Genomic DNA, 21217 nt, shown 5'->3' with positions numbered 1-21217 from the left:
TGTAACGTTGTATTTAAAAATATACTAACATAAAATTTAAAAAAAAAACTTTACAGTAAATGAGATTTATTGGAGTCTGTACATCCATAACTCTATCTTAAATACTATAATTTATAATTATTTAGTACGTAATAAACTTGTTTTATATATTTTTTAAAAAATTCAAGGTTGTTATAGAAAGTTTGATTTCTTTGCCGCACAGCTGCAGGTAGGTATGGTCATGCCTGGCTGCTTTGCCGGCCTACTGTGTTGCCTGTGCATCTTTCTGGCTGCTGAGCTTCTTCGAGTTTCAAATTAATTTCAAAAGTTTCACGAGTGGTTGAAGTGGTTGATAGTATTAATGATTGTTTTTAAAATATTTTTTAATTTTTAAAAATTTATTTTTAATATTAGTATATCATAATAATTTAAAAATATTAAAAAAAGTAATTTAAAATAAAAAAAATCAATTCTTTTTAAAATCACTTCAAAAACGCTTGAACACTCCTACTTTGGTTTGCTCGGACATTATGAGCGTGTTTGGCAGTGTGGTTGCGGGTGCTTTTCAAATAACTTTTCGTGTTAAAATGCATGCCAACGATGTTTTTATATTTTTTAAAAATCATTTTTGTCATCAGCACATCAAAATGATTCAAAATGTACAAACCATATTAAATTTTAACAAAAAAAAAAAACAAAAAATTTTCAAATTTTTTGGGAACGCGGCCGCAGCCGCGTTCCCAAACGGTGCCTATGATGTGTCGAAAAACATGTGACAAGTTTGGTTGGCTAGCTCCCCCCATAGGCCATTAATATATATATATATATATATATATATATATATATATATATATATATATAAAAGGACAACATCATGCTTACTGAGCACGTGAAAACCATACCTCGAACTTCTTCTTTCATCCAGCACTACTCTATTTCAAGACGATGGATGGAGGGTATCAAAGTTATTAATAATGGAAGAAAGTGATTTGTTACTTGGCGTATGTGCACCTCCACCAAAAATCTACCTCTCTCCTGAAGTTGAGTGTTCCAATATGCAACCATGTAACTGGTGGTTTAATAATAAAAATTAAAAATTAAAAAAATTATTTTTTTATGATTTCAGATTCGAGTTATATAATTGTTTATATAGTTGTTTATACGATGGTCACTGAAAATTTACATGGTCGTTAACTTGAGGGCCCGTGGGATTAGTCGAGGTGCGCGCAAACTGGCCCGAACACCCACGTTAAACTAAAAAAAAATACAACGAAAATTGTTAATTTATTTTTTAAAAAAATCTTAATCATCATATTATATATAGATATATAGTCATTTATGATTTATATAAAAATTACCTGAAAATTAGATATGTTTTTCAGCTTTGAATAATTATTTTAATATTGAATTATTATAAATTATAAGTTATTTTTTATTATCATAAATTACAAATCATCTAAATATTTATATTCTAATAATAATTCACACGAATTATCGGTGAGAAATCTCTTAAGCTCTTTTAAAGATTATTAATGTGATTACATTAAATTTTATCTTCAACCAGAAAGAAACGCGTTATCCTTGGTTGAAGGGTTATCAATGTGATTACATTAAATTTTAATGATGGCCAAATGTAGTTGTTCCTTGTTTTCTTATTGATGTGGGGGATTGCTTTTGGAAAAATGTAAGATTATAACTTAAAGGATGTGGATGCCAGCATGGGTCAATATTTAGGAAGCCCTCTTCACCATTAACTACATCCCACATGCAGATTTTTTATTATTATTATTGATTTCTAAAGTGTTCTATGGTGGAGCAACCTCTGTTCCCTTGAGGTTTCTGGGTCTTGTCTTGAAGAAGAGCAGAATATGTGAATTTGTTTAAGTTACTCTGTTCTTATTTTTCATTTCTGTGAGTTTTAGTTATCTTTTAGTTTAACATTCCTTTTTCGTATTTTATGTTTCCTTTAGCCGGTATTATCAGGTGGCTTCTCCAATCTAGCAGTTCCACCAGTCTCTTCCTTTTACCATCAACTGTTCCAATGTGATAACTACAGAATCACTTTGAAATCAACTGCCTTGATTATGGTTGTGCAAGGTGCAAAACTCGCCCCATGTTCATTGTTGGCATTTCAGATTGGCGTCTGCTTGAGAGAGAAGCTCCCTGCCGCTGCCATCTCTGCTGCCGGCTTTGAATTTTACAGTTTCTCCTCTTCCTTCCATGTGTCCTGATCTGGACCATCCTGTACATATAGATGTGGCAGTTGCAAATTTAGAAGGACCCCTCAGTGGTGAGTGTTGTGTGAATAAATGAATGGAAAGAAAGCCTTCTGGAAGGAGGAGTGTATTTGTTCAGACCAAAACTGGCATTGTTTTGGGTATGGAATTACACAGGAGTGACAATGCCCATACTGTTAAGAGGAAATTACAGCTTACCCTCAATGTCCCAACTGAGGAGAGGCATTGATATTTGGGGACAAGGTGTTAAAAAACGAACTCAGTGCAGATAGAAATGATTCTCCACTTCTTCTTAACAAGAATTCTATGCATAGAAGCTCATCCACACCATGTCTCTCGTCCTCTGGGAAGGATCTTCAGCAGAGTGATTGGAGTGGCCCAATTGAGATACTAGGATTTTCAGAGCACTTTGCTAAAGTAAAACAAATGGTAAATGACATTGTGAAAGCATCGAGGATTGGGGTTGATCCAATTCCTATTCATAGTGGCCTTGGTGGTACATACTATTTCAAGAATTGCCATGGTGAAAATATTGCTATTGTGAAGCCCACAGATGAGGAACCTTACGCCCCTAACAATCCAAAAGGTTTCGTTGGAAAAGCGCTAGGGCAGCCAGGCCTCAAACGTTCAGTGCGCGTTGGAGAGACTGGGTTCAGAGAAGTGGCAGCTTACCTTCTTGACTATAATCACTTTGCCAATGTGCCCTCAACTGCCCTTGTGAAGGTGACACACTCGATTTTCAATGTCAATGATGGAAATAAAAATCAACAGAGAAACCATGTTTGCAAGATTGCATCATTGCAGCAGTTCATACCTCATGATTTTGATGCCAGTGACTATGGGACTTCGAGCTTTCCTGTCACTGCTGTGCATAGGATAGGAATTTTAGATATACGGATCCTTAACACTGACAGACATGCTGGGAACCTTCTGGTCAAGAAACTTGATGGGATTGGGAGGTTTGGTCAGGTGGAGCTCATTCCCATTGATCATGGCCTTTGCCTTCCTGAAAGTTTGGAGGATACATACTTTGAGTGGATCCATTGGCCACAAGCATCGATTCCATTCTCTGAGGATGAACTTGAGTATATAAATAATCTTGACCCTTTCCAAGATTCTGATATGCTTCGGAGGGAACTACCAATGATTCGAGAGGCATGCCTCAGAGTCTTGGTTGTTTGTACAATTTTCCTAAAGGAAGCAGCAGCTTTTGGCTTATGTCTTGCTGAGATTGGTGAGATGATGAGCAGAGAGTTTCGAAGCCATGGAGAGGAGCCCAGTGAGCTTGAGCTTATATGCGTTCAGGCAAGGAGTCTGCTCGGGGAGATGGAATATCTTGTTGATGAGGTGAAACTGGAGACATTGACTGTGAGGAGTTACGTTTGAATTCAAATATAGGAGATAAATTAGAAATGAGACCTCATTGTTTCATGTCCAAAGCCAAAAATGTGCTAAATCCACTTTCCAAGCTAGAGGAGAGTGCGGAGGAGGAGGAGGGAGAGGCAGACATTGAGGAGGAGGAGCTGAATTAAAGCAGAGATGAATACGCTGGCTCTACAGAGGACAAGATTACAAACATTTCAAGGATGTCCATGTTATTAAAAAAAATAAGTGGCGGTGAGAACAGTTGGCGGCATGAGGGTGAGATACGGAGAAGTGGTTACCTGGCTGGTTCTTCTTCCGGAAACAGGAGTGTTAATGAGCAGCTTCCTTCAAGCATGAGTTTTGTGAAGCTAGCTGATCTGGATGAAGGGGAGTGGGTTCTGTTTCTTGAGAACTTTAAGAAACTTTTACATCCAGCTTTCATTAATTGTGATTCTGGAAGTGCAGGTCAGAGGCAAATACAGAGGCTTGGAACTTCCTGCCAGTTTTGAGAAGCGAGTCACTGGATATATGAGAAAGATGGTGGGAAGGTGATGTTGGTCCAAAAGTCAATCCTGAGGACGATAGACTTTGTTCGCGAGTTGGGATTGTCAGAACTTCGTTGATGATAACATCCCATCATCAGCTGCCGGAGGTGAGAACGTCATTTTCTTCATCTGCATAAGTAGTTTTTACCTCCCCTACGTCCCCCTATTTTCTTCATCTGAACTGCTCCGCTTTCAGCCACTGTTTTGAGTGTTGAATGAAATATAATAGAGTGCGGGGAGAACAAGGCACTTGTTCAGGCATGGTTGTGAGTGCTTATTGTTATACCGTCCCTGCGATAAGGTGTTGACTTACTATTTAAGAGGAGAAAGTAATGCCTGTGAAGCATGTGATTAGCTAGATTTGATTTTTGTAGGCTTGAACACCATTTATTTCAAGGTCAAAAAATCTCTCCTTTGAAATCAGGTAATAAAGAATACGCCACAGTTAGAGTTTAGGGAACAATAAGTATTCTCAAATATAACTAAACTAGGTGTGGACCTGTCCTTTCCCGCGGGGGTTTTTTTTTTTTTACCATGTAAAAATTGATGTTCAATTGCTTCAAATGTTTTTTTTTTAATTCATTACTCAAGTCTACAAATAAATTTATTTTATTTTAATTAAAAAATAAAAAAAAATATAAAACAACAACGGAAAAACTATTTTTTTAAGGACAAAATATTTTTTTTAAAGAGAGACAGACCATGTAGTTTAATTTATAGTCTTTTAATTATAGAAGGATGAAATGGGGTAAAAAAATACCCTAGATAAAATGACATGAGTTAACATGATAAACTTGCAATCATAGTAATTAGGGTTGAGCCAATCCTAGTTGCCAAACAAGCGATCTATGTCATAAGAGGATAATTAGATATATTTTTTTAAAAAAAAAAACAATGTTAACTTGCATTAACTTCTTAAAACTATGATCCGAGTTATTAAACCCGAGATAATCTTACTGAAAAAAATCATGAACTTCAATTTCTAATCAATTAAATATTGAAGGATAAAATTGAAAAAATAATTTCAATTATACAAAAGGATTTAAAAAATAATAATTAAAAGAATAAGTATCAAAATTAAAATACAAAATAAATTTTATTTTTGATTGGAAGGTAAAATGAAAAGAAAATTCAATTAAACAAAAGGACAAGAATAAAAGGATCAAAACTAACATAAAAACTAAAAATAAATCTTTGATTGAATGGTGAAATTGAAAAGAAAAACTAATTTAATAAAATGACCTAAAAATATAACAATAAAAGAAATAAGGACCAAGTAAAAAAAATAGCATATCACATATTGAGATTGAAAGATGAAATTGAAAACAAATCAAAATTTTACAAAAGAACTAAGAAAAAAATAAAAAATAAAAAAAGGATCAAAGTGCAAATCCCAATATATTAGAGGACAAATATGAAATTTTGTATGACCAACTCAAAAATCAAGGGAAGGACAGACAGAAAATGAAAAAAAAACAACATTAATGCTAAACTGTGCCACCATCGATGGCAAACTGTGCCACCATCGACGACACATGCCGCCTTAAAAGGAATAGGACGCCACAACTCTTCCATCTACATGATGGAAAGGGAATTTTGACCGCTGGATACGTCGCACATGCTACTTGAAGGGTGCAGATGTCTCCCACGTGCGCGTGTGCGCATTGCACTCACAAAGTCACTCTTTTTATACTTAGTCAAATACTAAATTGCCCTCAACCGATCTAATAATAACAAAAATAATTGTTGTGAAGATATTAAAAAGCCCTTGGAATCTATTTTAAATTTTTTACTTTCAATGATATTTTGATTGTTTTATTGTACTTTTAAAATGAAAAAAAAAACATATTTATTCTTTATCAATTTAGTAATGACTAATACATTTTGTAAAAAAATTATAATACCCTCAATAGTTATTTTAATATTTTTAGGTGTGAATGATAAAGATATCATTACACTGTTCTAACGATGAACAATGCAAATGAATCTATATCTATAATGTTTTTCCAAGACTAATTAGCTTTCGGTAATTGCTAGTCACTGTTTTTCAATTGGCAACATTGCCCTTGTTGATTAATATATGCTAGATTATGGCTCATGCGAAGCTGAAGGTTAATGCAAAAAATAATATTCAGATATTGCTTGCTAATGTGTTGTTTTAGCAAAAATAAAAAAAATTGAACCATATACTCAAAATCCAATGAGGATTTTATATGCAAATAAATATTAAAAAAGGATTCTAAGATTATCCAAAGATTATATCGTGAAATTGAGAAATATACATAAATAAAGATAACCAATTCAAAAGTGGGCTAAGTGACTAATTAAAAGTCAGCTTGACTTAAAAAAAAAATTCAAGACCTCATTTCTTTTCAAAACTCATTTTCATTTAAAAACTCTAAATAAACATCCTTAGAATCCTTCAAAATCAATTTTTCAACTCCAAATACCTTAAAAAAACAAAATTAAATGGAAACAAACTCCCTCAACTTGAACTATTTTTTTTTGACAACATGAAAATTTAAAAACAATTCAATGACACTCTTCTGATTAAGAGAATCATTTTAACATCAAATTTACTCCTTTTTGTCAATGAAAATTGACAAACCAATCTCTTTCTCTTTCTTCTCAAAACAAAAATTAAAAAATAAATAAAATAAAGTTTTGGATTAAAATGTTTAATTAGAGAAGTAAAGGGACTAAAAAAAATTACCAAGATCCAAGAGAGAAAACTCCCCAAAAAAAGATTGTCATTTCTGTTTTTTTTTTTTTGTTTATTCTTATCCTCTAATTTTTAATTTGTTATCAACCTTTATTTTTAATTTTTTTTTATAAAATCAAGCAAACATATAATTATTTTTTTTGGATTCGAGGAAACCCCACCGTTCGGAAAGCGCACTTTGTGGGTCCAGGTGAATAAGTAAAACCCCGGCTGTCTCAGGCTCTTACAAGAGATGCACGCCTTGACTCGAACTCGAGACCTGCTGTGCAGATTTCAAGTTCTTTGTCACCACACTACGTCTCTTGGGGACCAAGCAAACATATAATGCTTTCTCCAGAGACTGTAACATCACTGTAAAAGAAATAATCAAAATTGATCATGAAGATTAATATCTGTGTTCGAATGAAGGAAAAAAAACACTAAACATTAAAAAATAAACCAATACATAATTACTTGTGAATGCACGATCGATCAATGTAACCAAGACACTTTTTAGATTTCTTCTTATTATATAATCGATTCTTCTTTCTTAATTAGACAGCATGGAGATCGCGTGCGCTCTTTATACAAGCCATCACGCGAGCGATATCTGATATAATATTATATAAACCTATCACTCTTAATTATATTATATTTGAAGGTATAGTTTTCAAACCTGGTCTAGCCTAGTGAGTTCATTTTAGATTTAGGGTTAGAATTTAACCGGGTTGATAAAAAAAATAGAAAAAATCATGATATAGTGTGACCCAGCGGGTTGACCCGGCAAAAACCAGTTGTAATCCGTTGACTTTTTTTTTTTTATCAAAACAACGTTGTTTTGAATTTTTTTTAAAATAAAGATTGGCTCAGCTGACCCTGTGACCTGGTCAAAACTCGAAACTTGAACCTTGAATCTGGCCGGGTTTAAAAACTATGTTTAAAGGATGCTCCTTCATTTTTTTTTAGGATTTAATAACGCTAAATATCCATAGAATTTCACAAATTATTTTCTCATGTGTCATAGATGCCAATTGGACTTGTATTGATAGTATGTATATAGACAATTCGGGGTCTATCTTTATCGTCACTACATATGTCACACCATAATTGAAGTTTTTTTATTATTATATATAGACACTCATGTTTGATTGTGGATATTAATTTCTTTCTTTTTTTTATGTGGAAAAAGCCAAGAGTGGGATTCTATTATACTAGAAATCTCCATGAAGTGGAGTACCTAATGCAGTATTCCATCAAATATAAGAAACCCCGGTTAATGTATAAGAATTGAACAACTCAGATTGATTAATATTCCAATTTTTGAAGAAATTATATGGAATAACAAGGAACCCTAAATCCCAAAAGACATGGAAATTTTTTGAAAGTCTTTATATTTTTAGAAAAATAACTTCTAGTTAGTCCAGGATCATTTTAATGACAATCCCTGCTTTGAAGAGACTTTAAAAACATGCTTTGGACCCAAACTATCATCCTGGGTGCATTTTGATACTCTTGGATTTGGATGAAGTGTCCGAGCCTTTTGAATAATTATTCAGGTAAAAAATTTATAATTTTTATTCTCAATCTATATATATTATTTTCTTACATGACATCAATTTCATATAAAAAACAAATAATATTATTTTTAGAATTTAATATTATTTTTCTTTATAAAAATACTAATTTAAACATTCAAGATTTTCAAATCCATCCAAAAGATAATTTTTTTTGCAGGTATGGTGATTCTTTCATCAAGAGATCATCTCCCTTAACTTTGGAGAGTGAATTTAATTCAATGAACTCTTGATTAACCCATAATCCAACCATAAAAAAACCTTATTTCTAAGCATCCAAAATTTGGAACATCATCTCTTGAAAAAATTCAATTTGGTCTTTCAAGTTTTTAATTTTGCATTTTTGGTCCTTGTCCTTTTAGATTTTTACATTTCAATCCTTAACTTTATTTTTATCACATTTCAGTCCTTAAATATTAAAAGAGGAAGGAGAGATGGTTTGGCCGATCTTATTTTGACCATAAAAAAATCTACTCGTGGTGTCAATAGGTTTATCTTAGATAAAAGATTTCAATGGATGTCGTGTTGCTCTTTATTCATGACAGAAAAAATAGATCATGATATGTAAAGTTTTTTAAAATTTGGTTTGATTTTTGTTTTCTTGACTAATTTAAGGCCATTATTATCCTGGATTGGTGGTTAATCAAGTTAACTTCAATTCATTTAAGTTATCATCATTCGAATATTTTTTTTTATTTTAGAAAAAAATTGACTTATCCCACAACATAGCGCAAACAAAAAAATCTAGTTTATTATTGTAATGCAATGTAATGTAATATTTTGCTTGAAAAAAATAATAATCACCACCTCTGCATAAAGTTTTATGGATCAAACTCTTACATAAAATTGATTAATCTCACTTGCATAATGGTCGATCCTAGATCAACAATTCTAGGAAGCCTTTAGAGTTTGTACGAGAATATAGGAAAAGTTATGTTTGTGGTTTTTATAAATGTATTAATATAATATTTTATTATTATTTTTAAAATTTTATTTTTGATAATAACACATCAAAACAATTCAAAAACACTAAAAAATAATAATTTTAAGAAAATAAAATTAACAAGTGTGTATCTATTTTACTGCAATGTCAATCATACGCTTAATGTGCAATACTATTTCTTATAAAATTTCATTTCCTGCACGAGGCTTCCATTATTGTAAAGAAGGTTTGTTTGGATCCCATTACTCCTTAACTCAGAGATCAACATGTTCTTAAAATATTTTCTAGGTCCTGCCATTAGGAAAAAAGAACAATAGAAAGATAAGATGATTTCAGTTTTTGGTGGTTTAGTACCTAATCATACACTCACAAGCTTGAAGAACCAAAATATCATGAGGGTGTATCTTTTTCAAAACTCAAATGACACTGAATACATGAAACTTGCAACAAATGTTGAGATTGATAAAATTGTGTGCGAGTGTGCGTGTAGATAGCAATTGCAACTTTCGAAACTACAACATTTCCTCGATTTCGAAACTACAACATTTCCTCGACGCATCTTCTTCAAAAGAGTTTCTCAAGGCATAAAAGATGAAATATCTACAAAATTTATAGTGTGAACTGTTGATGCAAGGACTAGGACGAGAATTATACCCATCTTTCAGTCTCATTCTATGCGGTCAGGTATATAAAAATTGTGAAACAATAGAAAATTAATTAGAGCATGGTCGAGCAAATGACCGCCTTGAATCTTGAAGGGACCTTTAACTCGAGTATGCAAAAGGAACACATCGGTGTCTATCTGGTATATCATGCTTGTTTGATGAGAGTGGAACATGGAGAGATTAAAACAGAGAAAAGAAGCAGAAGTGCAAAAGGATCCTCTAAGAATTCACTCCACATCTTTTATGCTGGCCATCCTACTCAACTCCACCTGTTGATCGTCTATCCTGGTTAGAACTCGTGACCCTTCTATAGACATGGTGTCTTCCTTGGCAAGGCACCTTTGTTTTATCTTCAGTATAGCCTGTGAAACTTCTCCTATCGAGGGTCGCTTCCTTTGGAATTTTTGCAAGCATTTGTGGGCAACGGTAGCTAGGTCCCTCACTTCTTCAATGCTGCACTCTCCAACCAGCCTCTTGTCTAGTATTTCGTCAACACCATCTGGGCTCATACCAGCCTTCCGAGAGGGAAAAAATAAGACATTTTGGGGATCAGATAATTTTAAATTATTAAAAGAAGAAATCTGCCAGTTATACTTACAAGATTAACATATTCCATTAGGTTTTGATGTGGGTGGATGGCTGTAATAAGTTCGAAGATGATAATACCAAAACTGTAGATGTCACTCTTCATGGTGAACTTGTTTGTGGATATGTACACTGGATCTATGTAGCCATATGTGCCTTTCAAGCCAGAGTTGCGCTCATCAAAGACCTCTTCCTTTGAAAGTCCAAAATCAGCAACCTACACATAAGGCACCAGCAGAGGTCAATCACAGAAATACACAACATGAAACTTTACCTGTGTTTTTACTAATTAATATTTCTAGCATTTATACTCCAGAAAATATCAATTAAACAACAGTAAGCTAGCTGCAAAAGCTTTAATCAGCAGCATCTCAAATTTCAATTACCAAAGAGCTCCACTTTGTATGCAGAGGTTCAAGTTTCAAATCCCGAGGTGGCAGTCATTTGATTTGTTGGTCTAGGGATAGATTGGCAATATTATAGTGCATTAAAAATAAGTTAATGTTAGTATGATAGCTTGCTTACTTTAGCTCTCATTGACTGGTCCAGCAATATGTTTGCAGACTTCAAATCACGATGTATGACAGGTGGGACTGCCTGTGCCAGAATAATGGTCATATTAATGGAACAAGAAAATCCAGCATTCCACCAAGACAACAAAGAGATTCTATATTCAACCTACCCCTTCATGAAGATATTCAATTCCATGTGAAATATCAAGAGCAATTTGAATTCTTTCTTCCCAACTCAAAAATTGTTCTTCATCATCTGGAACATGCCCGACCGGAGTGTTCAGTATCAAGGAATTAAAAAGAGAAAGGAAAAACATGATTTCATTTTATTCATGAAAGAGGTAATATGGACCTAGTTTCAAATCTAGTTGGAAAATTAGTATACACTCAACATTAAAATAAAGTTGCAAGAAACAAACATGATATCTAAAAACATATCTTCGCGCACACTCTTCACGAACTTCATGCATCAGTGTAAGCCTATATGTAGTATTCAGCAGATACCACAACCATCAAAAGCAGATAAATAATATCAGCGAACTGTTTTGCTATAAAATTGATAACTGTTTCACTTCTTTTTTATTGATACAAAAGGAGACATAGTCTTGGGGAAGAGGGAATGAGGATTTGAACCCAGTATGTTACTCCACCACTAGAGCCAAGGGTGAATTGCAGATTTTGGTTGTCTTTACTTCAGACAAGAAAAAGCAAACAACCATATTTGACTGGATGGAATTAACCATACAAGTCCAAAGGCAAAACATTAATGCTAACAAACAGGCAAACATAGATGATCCGCACCCACATGTAGCAAATACTAACACAATGCATTGTTCAAAAGTCATTTAGGAACTCTGGCATCATAAAATCCCATTTCCTCATCAATAGTCACCCTTTTGTAGAAAAAGTAGAGTCTAAAAATTATTAGCTTGTGAACCAACAACATTTGCACAGGTTAAAGAGAACTGTAAGATTGCTACCACTCAAATTAGCACAACCAGAAAAAAAGATAGCAGCCCTATACCATAATGTTCAATGCAGTTTCTATATGTGCTCTTTTCATATTAGATGGTTACATACCAACAGATAGCTCATCACAAAATATAAAGAATAAAATAGTGGAGGCCTTTTAGCTTACTATAAAGGTGGTTTGCTAAGCTCCCATTACTCATGAACTCATAGATCAACATGTGGTTTCCTTTATCTATGCAATACCCTAACAAATTCACAAGATTCCGGTGGTGCAGCCTTCCTAATAGAGATACCTGCAAAATGACCAGGCTAAAAAATGACTACTCGATATGCTTTCTATGAACTTCAGAGCATTAAATGCAAGAAATTTTCAAAGATTTGAAGATATAAATGCAAAATTTGTAACAATTGGGTAGCAATGAATGCTCCATAAGGCTGCCTTTACGTATTTAGTTCCTCATTTTCCCAGAAATTTGCAGAGAGTATCTTTTGAAAGCAGCAATCTTTCTTTGGATTAGTGTAATTGATTTTTGAACATCATTGAGTTTATTAACATTTATGAATAAATAGTCAAACAGACCTTGCTTCTCCAGAATGTTCCCCTATGATGATTGATTTTCTTTTACTATTTTTGAGAGTTTTTCCTAGTTATATTAAAAAAAAATGCTGCAAGCCACTACTAGAAAAGATGAAATATCATTGGTGCATTGTAGATCCTTATTATCTTGGACAGTGTCTTCAAAATTTATAAATTGTTTTATAGTATTTAGAAGAAAAAAAAGGGGGGGCTCAGTAGAATCAAATTTGTCAGTTTAGAATGAGAAAGCTGTCCTAATCATGCCACAGAAGCATCTCTTACAGCGATTCTATGTTCTACATATACACAGAGTGTATAAGTGTTGCAATGTAGTACCTCTGTTTGGAACTCTTTCTCCCCCTGCTTTGAGTTAGATGCAAGCACCTTTACAGCTAATATTTCTCCAGTAGACATAACTGCTTTGTATACAGGACCAAATGAACCTTGTCCCAAAACTGTTGTGAAATTTTGAGTAGCTTTCTGAATATCCCTGGAAAAATAAGACCAATAAATTAAGACATCGACTTAAGCCTTACAAATTGGATGATGGATTTCTGAAGCCTACATGTAATGTCTATTTAGGTTTACTATAAGAAAGTTGAATGGGGTACTATACCCTAGACCCAAAATCAAATCTGCTAAAAACCAGAGGTTGGTTACCCTCATCATAGCACCACCTTCTTGATTAAGGAAATTTGAATAGAAAAGAAACGAATTGGAGAGAATCTACCAAGAAAAGACTATTGTGTAGGATCAATATCTTCTCAATAGGTGTATCTTTCAATAGAGTAAGAGGGTGGATTCTTTTTCTTTATCAAGAAATATGTTTAGAAATAAACTGTTATATGGTCAATGAAGTATTCAGAAAAAAAAAGAAAAAGTGTTGGTACACATATCATAAGTTGATTTGTAATTCAGCGCAATAACAAAACTTTGCTTCCCTTTTAGAGATTTACGTACTTGTAAGAATATCTAAGTATGCCTGATGCAGAAGCAAACCGATCTTTACTGTGATGATTCCACCATGAAGAAACCTGAGAGCTCTTCTGAGGGTGTTCTGTTCCCTGGATGGTGATGGAATTTGCAAGAGAGGCACTAAAGTCATTGCTTGTACCCAAGCCATTCATGCGTATTGGAAGAGTTGGAAGGCTACGATCATTTGAACACCGTCGGAGATAAGCACGCCTCTTGTACCACCTTATGCCGAAAAATACAAGTGAAGCTATCAAGATACTAAGGGCCAAACCAACAGAGATTCCAATAACCAAATCACCTTCAGGAATCATTCTCTGGTCTCTTTTGAAATTCAGACAATGAATACATCTTGAGTTGAGAGTCCAGCAGGCTCACTGCCATAAACAAACAAAAATATCAGGTAAAATGAGAGAATTTTCCCCAGGAAAGTAGTAGTCATGCCAGAAAGCACATAGTTCACCAACAAAATCAAAAATACTAATTATGATTTCGCTCTATGCCTTTCTCATGCTTGCTAGTATTACGGTTGGAAATGCATGATTTTAGGCACTGAATTTAAGGAGCTGAAAAGCAGCCTTAAACAGAACATTTTAACGTATAAAAGCATTTGTTTTCCAAGTATGAAAAGGTAACGATGCCTAAGCAAGATAAACCTAAGAATACGCATGCTTATACAATGAACCAGAGGCAAAAACAAAGTCCAAAAGGAAAATATACAGTTTGACATTTGAAACAAAAATTTCAGAAGTTATCAATTAACAGAAGGGGCATGAAAGAGAGAATTGAAAAGGTTGGAAAAACAAGGAAGATGACCAGACAAAACTCTGCTGCTTAACAGCTGCTTTTCAAAAAAGAAGTTTTCAACTAGGTTCAAGGATGTGTACATCTAGCTTTTCCTATTCATCTGGTTAGTGTGTGATTTAGCAAAAACTCAACAATACGAATCAGTTGCCTTCATCATTCAAATGCATTAAATAATGAGCAACAACACATTTGATAATTACAACTTATAACAAAATAGAAGGCATCCATTACTTCCAAATTTCAGTAAACTGTGTTCCCTTGCATCAGTCAAGATAAAGCCACAAAATATGCACAAGAACCAATTTAGGAAATAAATGCAATCAAGAAACCTCACCAATACACTGCCTATCTTTACTTAATATACTCAGTGTCTGCTCATATAATAACTACAATTCCATGTATCTCATAGAACATTATATTAAGTTCAGACTCAAAGCTAGCAAATCCCAACATGGATCACTCGTATTTACTGATGAAACAAGTCATGAAAATATCTAATACCCACAAAACCTCATGTTTTTCTACCGCTAAAACTTCTTCATCAAAACTATAAAATGGGTTCTCTCTAAAGCTTCACCCCAGGAGTCAAAATCCATCAAAAACACTAAAAAAGCAGCAAGAAGTCGATGATCGAAACCAACCCAAGAAAACAAAATCAAGAACCTTAATAAAATGAAAGTACCTCAACATACCTTACAAAACAGCTGATCACTGTCTGTGCAAAACAACACACATGTTTGATAAATTTGTTCTCTGTTTTTCAATGAAATGTCAAGAGCAAAGGCCATAAAACTATGACCTGGTTAAAGATAGAAAATGTAAAGACTGAAGACCAAGAACAGCTGAAAATGAAGTGTCCTAAAAGGTGGCTTGAATTGGAAATTAAAATAAAAAGGAGGCCAGTGAAAATTTGGTTAGTGAATAAGTGTTGGGCTGCTGGTTTAGGTCCAAAAGGCAAAAGAAATAAAGAGAGGTGTAAATCATTATGTAGTTCTTAGTTTTGAACAGTATTATAATATAGTCCTTTATGTTAGAAAAATTATAACTCAATCCATTTACTATGACCATTGTTTTATTAAAACATATGCTATATATGTTTCTGACATATGGCGTTGTTTGGAATTACATTTCAAATAGGTTTCGTGAAAATTTAAAATTTTTTTGTTTAAAATTAATTTTTTTATGTTTTTGGATTGTTTTGATGTGCTGATGTCAAAAATATTTTTTTAAAATATTTTTTTGATATATTTTCGAGTAAAAAACAATTATTATCACACTTCCAAACACCTCATATAAATAAAACTAAATGATAAGAAAATTGTTATAAGTTAAAACCTTTAAAGACCAATGACACAAGTTATGGGAGACACCTAAAATATTTATTATTATTTTTTTTTATCTAACTATGTCTTTATTTGTCAAAAAATTATTACAACCTTTTATATAGAAAAAACTAGAAAAATATAATAATACTAAATAGAAAAAATAAACTAGAAAAATATAATAATATAGAATAAGAAAATATTCAATTAACTAAAAAAATATTTATTTTTATAAAAAAGTTATTAAATTAGTTTTTCTATGTTGGAAAGAACTTGTTACAGAATTCAAATCTCAATTAGAAATTATTACCCAACACGAATATTTTTTTGTGTATAGGTCATCTCACCATGAGGTGGATGACTTTTTCCTTTTATTTTGCGATTTTTTTTAATTATAATTATTCAACAACATATAACAATTAACCACAAGAAATCATAGAGCTCTTATCCTTTAGACCTCTAAACAAACCATCTAAAATCATTGGATTCTTATATCAACCGACATAAATAGAAGTGAAGAATAAGAGTGTTTGTTACAATTCAAGAACACTAAAAGACCAAGAACACCATAACTATAACTATAAAGAGACACCCAAAATATTTTATTTTTATACATTCATATTTTATCTTATTAAAAAGCTATCACAACCATTTATATAAAAAGAACAAGAAAATCCTAGTAATAATGAATATGAAAAATAAACTAGAAAAACATAACTATACAGAATAGAAAAACATAAAATTAACCATGTTTTAATTTTAATAAGGCAGTGTTCAAAGAGGGTGAAGGGATTAAGTTATAGGTTATAGCAAATATAAAGGACCATGTTGTAACTTAATAAAAATATAGGTACTAAACAATAACTTACTCGAAAAAGGAAACCGTGTAGGCCTTAGCCAGCCGATGGCGGGTCTTATTGGTTGTGGCTTCATAGTGCATAGGCCAATCCGTCACTTTCCCAGCTTTTTGTGCTGTTTCATTCTTGTCTTTTGGTGCTACTTTTATTCATCCTTATTCATAAATATTTATGGCTTAGTTTAACAAATCCACGACTATATAATATATATATATATATATATACACACACACACACACACAATGTTATACTTTTCTTCGAATCATGCTCCAAGTTGTTTAAATATATTTTATTTATTTAGATTATTGAGAGTTGGTATCTCCTCTAGTTTTGACTTTTGAGCCAATTAATTAAGAAAAATATTTTGTTCTATGATTATCCTTTATATTGAGTTTTTTTTTTTTTGAAGATCTCATCATTTGTAATGAATGGATTTAATACTATGGATCCGTCAATTCCAATAGATCAATGGACTCGGTCATTGGTAAGAGAAAACATTTAGGAAATAGTAATTAAAATCTTCATTGTTATCTATGAATTTTTTTTTTCAATTGTTTTTTTTTAATTTAAAGAATGGGTTAATTTGATTATAGCAATGTTTTATTTTATTGTATTTCTTTCGCGCGTGTGTGTTGTAAGGGTAATTATTTTTTGTTCAATTCGGTTTTTATATAAAAAAAGTAACCAAACCGATTTTTTTAAAAAAACCGAAACTGATTCAAACCGACCAGTTTCGGTTCGGTTTTTTAGAACAAAAACCAGTTCAAACTGGTTTGGCTCGATTTTTTTGGTTTGGCTAGGTTTTTTTTGTTTGGGTTCAGTTCAGTTCTGTTTTTCAATTTCAAACTTATAAAATAAAAATCAAACAGAACCAATCAATTTTTTTAAAATTTTAATCGGTTTAATTAGTTTTTTTTCATGATTTGATTTTTTCAGTTATTTTTTTATTTTTTTTAATTTAATTAGTTTTTTAATATTTTTACTCACTCCTTATATACTGCGTTTGGATTAGAACTCGATACAAAGTTGAGGAATATTTTCAACTAAATTAATCAAATCCTAATATCCCTCCGGCTAATTGAGTTCAGGCAAGGAAAACTTGGGTCACGTAAGAGTATGATAAAGCCAAAAAAAGTTACATGCATTGTTAACATTGTTTTCACCGTAGAAAAATTAAATTGCAAAGTAAAAAGTTAATACATGTATTTAATAAAATAAATTAAAAATTATATATATTAATAAAAATAACTTGGAAGGATTCAATAGGAAAAATTAATATAATTAACTTTAATATTGCCAAAATGATTATAATTCAAGCATCATATTTGTTTCTAGACATTGCAAGAACCCATATTAAGCCAACATAAACAAATCACCAAACCCAACCCTAAATTAACTTATATTAGGATTGAATTGAAAAAAAAAATACAAATAACAAAAAAAAAACCCAAAGTGAGTCACTGTTTATATGAGCAATATTTTCACTTGAAGTTTTTTAATTGTATTGATAATTAATTTTTTGTTTAAAAACATAAAGAGGTAAAAAGATACAGTATGAGAATTTTATTTATATATCTAGTAATTTTTCAAGTTTTATAAGTAAAGGTTTGGTAGTTTGCAAAATACTTCAATAAATATTCTAATTTTGACAATCAATTTTAACCTAATCAATCCAAAATAATAAAATAATAGAAATTCTCTCACATAGATAACTTGTATCTTTATCTGTATCTACATTATGATAATGATGGGATAAAAAAACAATTTATATTATAGGAGTGTTTGATAGTATTATAATAATTATTTTTTAAAGTGTATTTTTACTTGAAAATAAATTAAATTTATTTATTTTTATATTTTTTAAAAAATATTTTTGATATAAACAATTTAAAACAATCCAAAAATATAAAAAAAATAAAAAAATAAAATTTAAATTTTTCATGAAACGCTGGAACACAGTTCCAAATTTCTCCTTTGATTAGTTTGTGCTGAAACCGAAGGCACGTTTTGGACTCTTTCTAATCTTATGTTTTCAATCACTATAGTATTAGGGGTCCAAGCCGGCGAAGCATCGACGAAAACCACCAATTACTTTATCATGGCCCATTTGTGAAGCTTACAATTCGATGATCTTTGCCCATTTCTTGTTCCAGAAAACAACTTGTGATAAACAAGGCATTTGTCTTATTCATGTCGAGTGACTTTTAAACCTTCTTGGCAAATCAAGTGGGCTATTTTATTATTACTTCTCAGGAGACCGAGCACGAAGAAGATCAATAAAAACAGAAAATGGCATCTTTGGTAGGTGTGAGATATAAATAAATGCTTTTATATCTTATTTTTGTACGCAAGTTCTGTGGAAATCGGCTGCCAGACCGATTCCTGCTCGCCGCCCGGCAACATCATGATGTTCCTAATGCTTAAGCGAGGAATCTTATCACAGGCAGGTGTATAGGTATTTGAGAATTCTGGACCTGCAATTTGCTTCCTTGTTCCTCACAGACAATGGTTCAGTGGAAAACACTGGCTCTGAGTAAAACGCCTTGCATGGTGCCAGCTTGAAGTTTGGCGTGTTCTATGATGAGATAGCAGCTAGCCTGGTGGACTTGTGGAGATTCACTAGAGACTGCATTTCCCTCGCATCTCACCACAAGCATAGTAAACATCGAATTTGAACACCATTGTTGAAAAGGGATATGTTGTTTCAAGGTTTCGAACAACAGACTTGAAAGTCTGTTTCAAATGTTAATATCTTAAAGCTTCTACCAGCTTATTAGGTGAAGGAACATGAACTGAATTAATATGTCTAGACTGCTATGGTGTCAGTAAGTTTATCTTTCTGAGCTACTTGACTGAATGAATAGAACACACAGATTAATGCTTTAAAATATGGAAAGAACACATACATAAAGCATTTGGAAGCATCTTAATTGTCTGTAGATCTGTATGCAAATCTGGGGACCATGAAGGCTTATTCACTATTTAGAGATTTGGTTACATTTTCTCTTGAAGCAGATGGTATTTTCACGAATGTTTCATAAATTTGTTCCAAATTGACTTCTGATGTGCCTGCAAAAACAAAAGAAGAAGCTAAAAGGCTTCATCCAGCTCGCTTGGACTCAGCCTAGGCATGCACAAATCACTATTAAGTCTCCATGAACATTATCTTGAGATACTGTAACTAATTATTTCTAAGGATCAAGGATTTTTCTTAAAAATATTGATAAATTTACATGAATAAATTCCAAAAAAGGAAAAATTTGTAAGGTTTGTCTTTAATCTTTTGTCAGTCGTTAAGCCTTTCAAACATCTTGTCTGAAAGGTTTGGGAGCAAATGATGTGCCAAACAAATAAAAAAAATAGAAGCCAAAAGACTTGATGCAATTTTCCTGGGTCAACCTTGGTGAGCTGGGCTATCTCAAGGTAGCAACCTACCTACGGAAAAACCCAAACTTTTTTTGTGCTTTTTTTATGTATATTTTTATACATATTTTCTCTTACTACTTTTTTTTATTGTGCAAATATTTTTTTTATTTTTCTACACACAATTCCATAAATTCTTTTCCTTTCTTTTGCACACAATTTCATAAATTCTACTTATTTTCATGCCAAAACTTTTATCGAGAAAGAAGTATGATAAATCAGGCTCCATTCTCCAAATCAATTAAAGCTCGCCATGATATATGTTTTACTGCCTCTAGTTTTATTTTTGGAAAAACACAACCACTTGCCTTGCTTGCTAGAACTATCATCTTGAAAAATGTGAGCTATTGAAATTTTTTATAAATATCAATCTTTTTAGGGAAGTGCGAAATGGTTATGAATCTTAAAAACTACTTGAAAGCAAGGTTATCAATTTCATTTTGTTTCACTTAGAATGATTGAAACATTACATATAAATTCAAAAAATGAAACAAAACGGAACAATTTTTATCTCATTTTAATTCTCGGTCTGTTCTAGATTTTTTAGCTAAATTTCGGCCGGAATGTTATTGTTTCATTCCACATGTTCCGTTCCGCTCTTGAAAAGCCATTGAATCAAATTGAACCTAATTCAATTTAATTAATTAAACCACCCAAGTATAAAAAGCTATTTTTCATTACTATTTTCAATAACAATGATAATAATAATAATATTAAAAATTATTATTATTATTTTCATTAACAATGATATTAATTTTTTAAAATTAGATTTATCACTAATATATATGGTTTATGAATTGTTTTTTTTTTCATATTTATACTTTGTAGGAATTTGAGCAAAATAAGGGAAGTTTTAGATTCCATTAGCCTTGATAACATTGACCTAACTTTATATTTAAAATATTTTACTTTCATAATATTTTAATATTTTATTTAAGTTGAATTACTTTAAGTTAAAGATCTATTTAATCTTGACTATTTAGAAATATTTTAAATTTTAAAATTATATTTGTTTGGCATTGTGTCTGTATTGCATAATTTATAATTAATTTCTCTTGAATTTGAATTATATTTGTTGAATATATATATATATATATATATATATATATATATATATATATATATATATATATATATGAACAGTACAACTCTGAAACAGTACGCCGAAACACTTCAAAACT

At 31.9% G+C, this 21217-nt stretch overlaps 1 protein-coding gene and 1 pseudogene across 1 annotated transcript; one reads left to right on the top strand and one right to left on the bottom strand.

Moving 5' to 3' along the window:
• The first annotated feature begins 1686 nt into the window (after positions 1 to 1686).
• Positions 1687 to 4626, top strand: LOC133671175 (phosphatidylinositol 4-kinase gamma 7-like; annotated as a pseudogene).
• A 5278-nt stretch (positions 4627 to 9904) lies between these two features.
• Positions 9905 to 15387, bottom strand: LOC133670341 (calcium/calmodulin-regulated receptor-like kinase 2). Its single transcript, XM_062090821.1, has 8 exons — positions 15127 to 15387; positions 13616 to 14004; positions 12992 to 13145; positions 12245 to 12371; positions 11277 to 11362; positions 11120 to 11191; positions 10608 to 10811; positions 9905 to 10524 (listed from the first exon to the last, which is right to left on the bottom strand). Exons 2-8 carry the CDS (start codon positions 13939 to 13941, stop codon positions 10237 to 10239), a joined length of 1257 nt encoding a protein of 418 aa, XP_061946805.1. The 5' UTR covers positions 13942 to 14004; positions 15127 to 15387; the 3' UTR covers positions 9905 to 10236.
• Positions 15388 to 21217: the final 5830 nt, after the last annotated feature.

Source organism: Populus nigra, chromosome 13, assembly GCF_951802175.1.
Source record: "Populus nigra chromosome 13, ddPopNigr1.1, whole genome shotgun sequence".
NCBI classification, from domain to species: domain Eukaryota; kingdom Viridiplantae; phylum Streptophyta; class Magnoliopsida; order Malpighiales; family Salicaceae; genus Populus; species Populus nigra.
The sequence above is the reverse complement of the archived record's forward strand: the minus strand, read 5'-3'. Positions and strand labels throughout refer to the sequence as shown.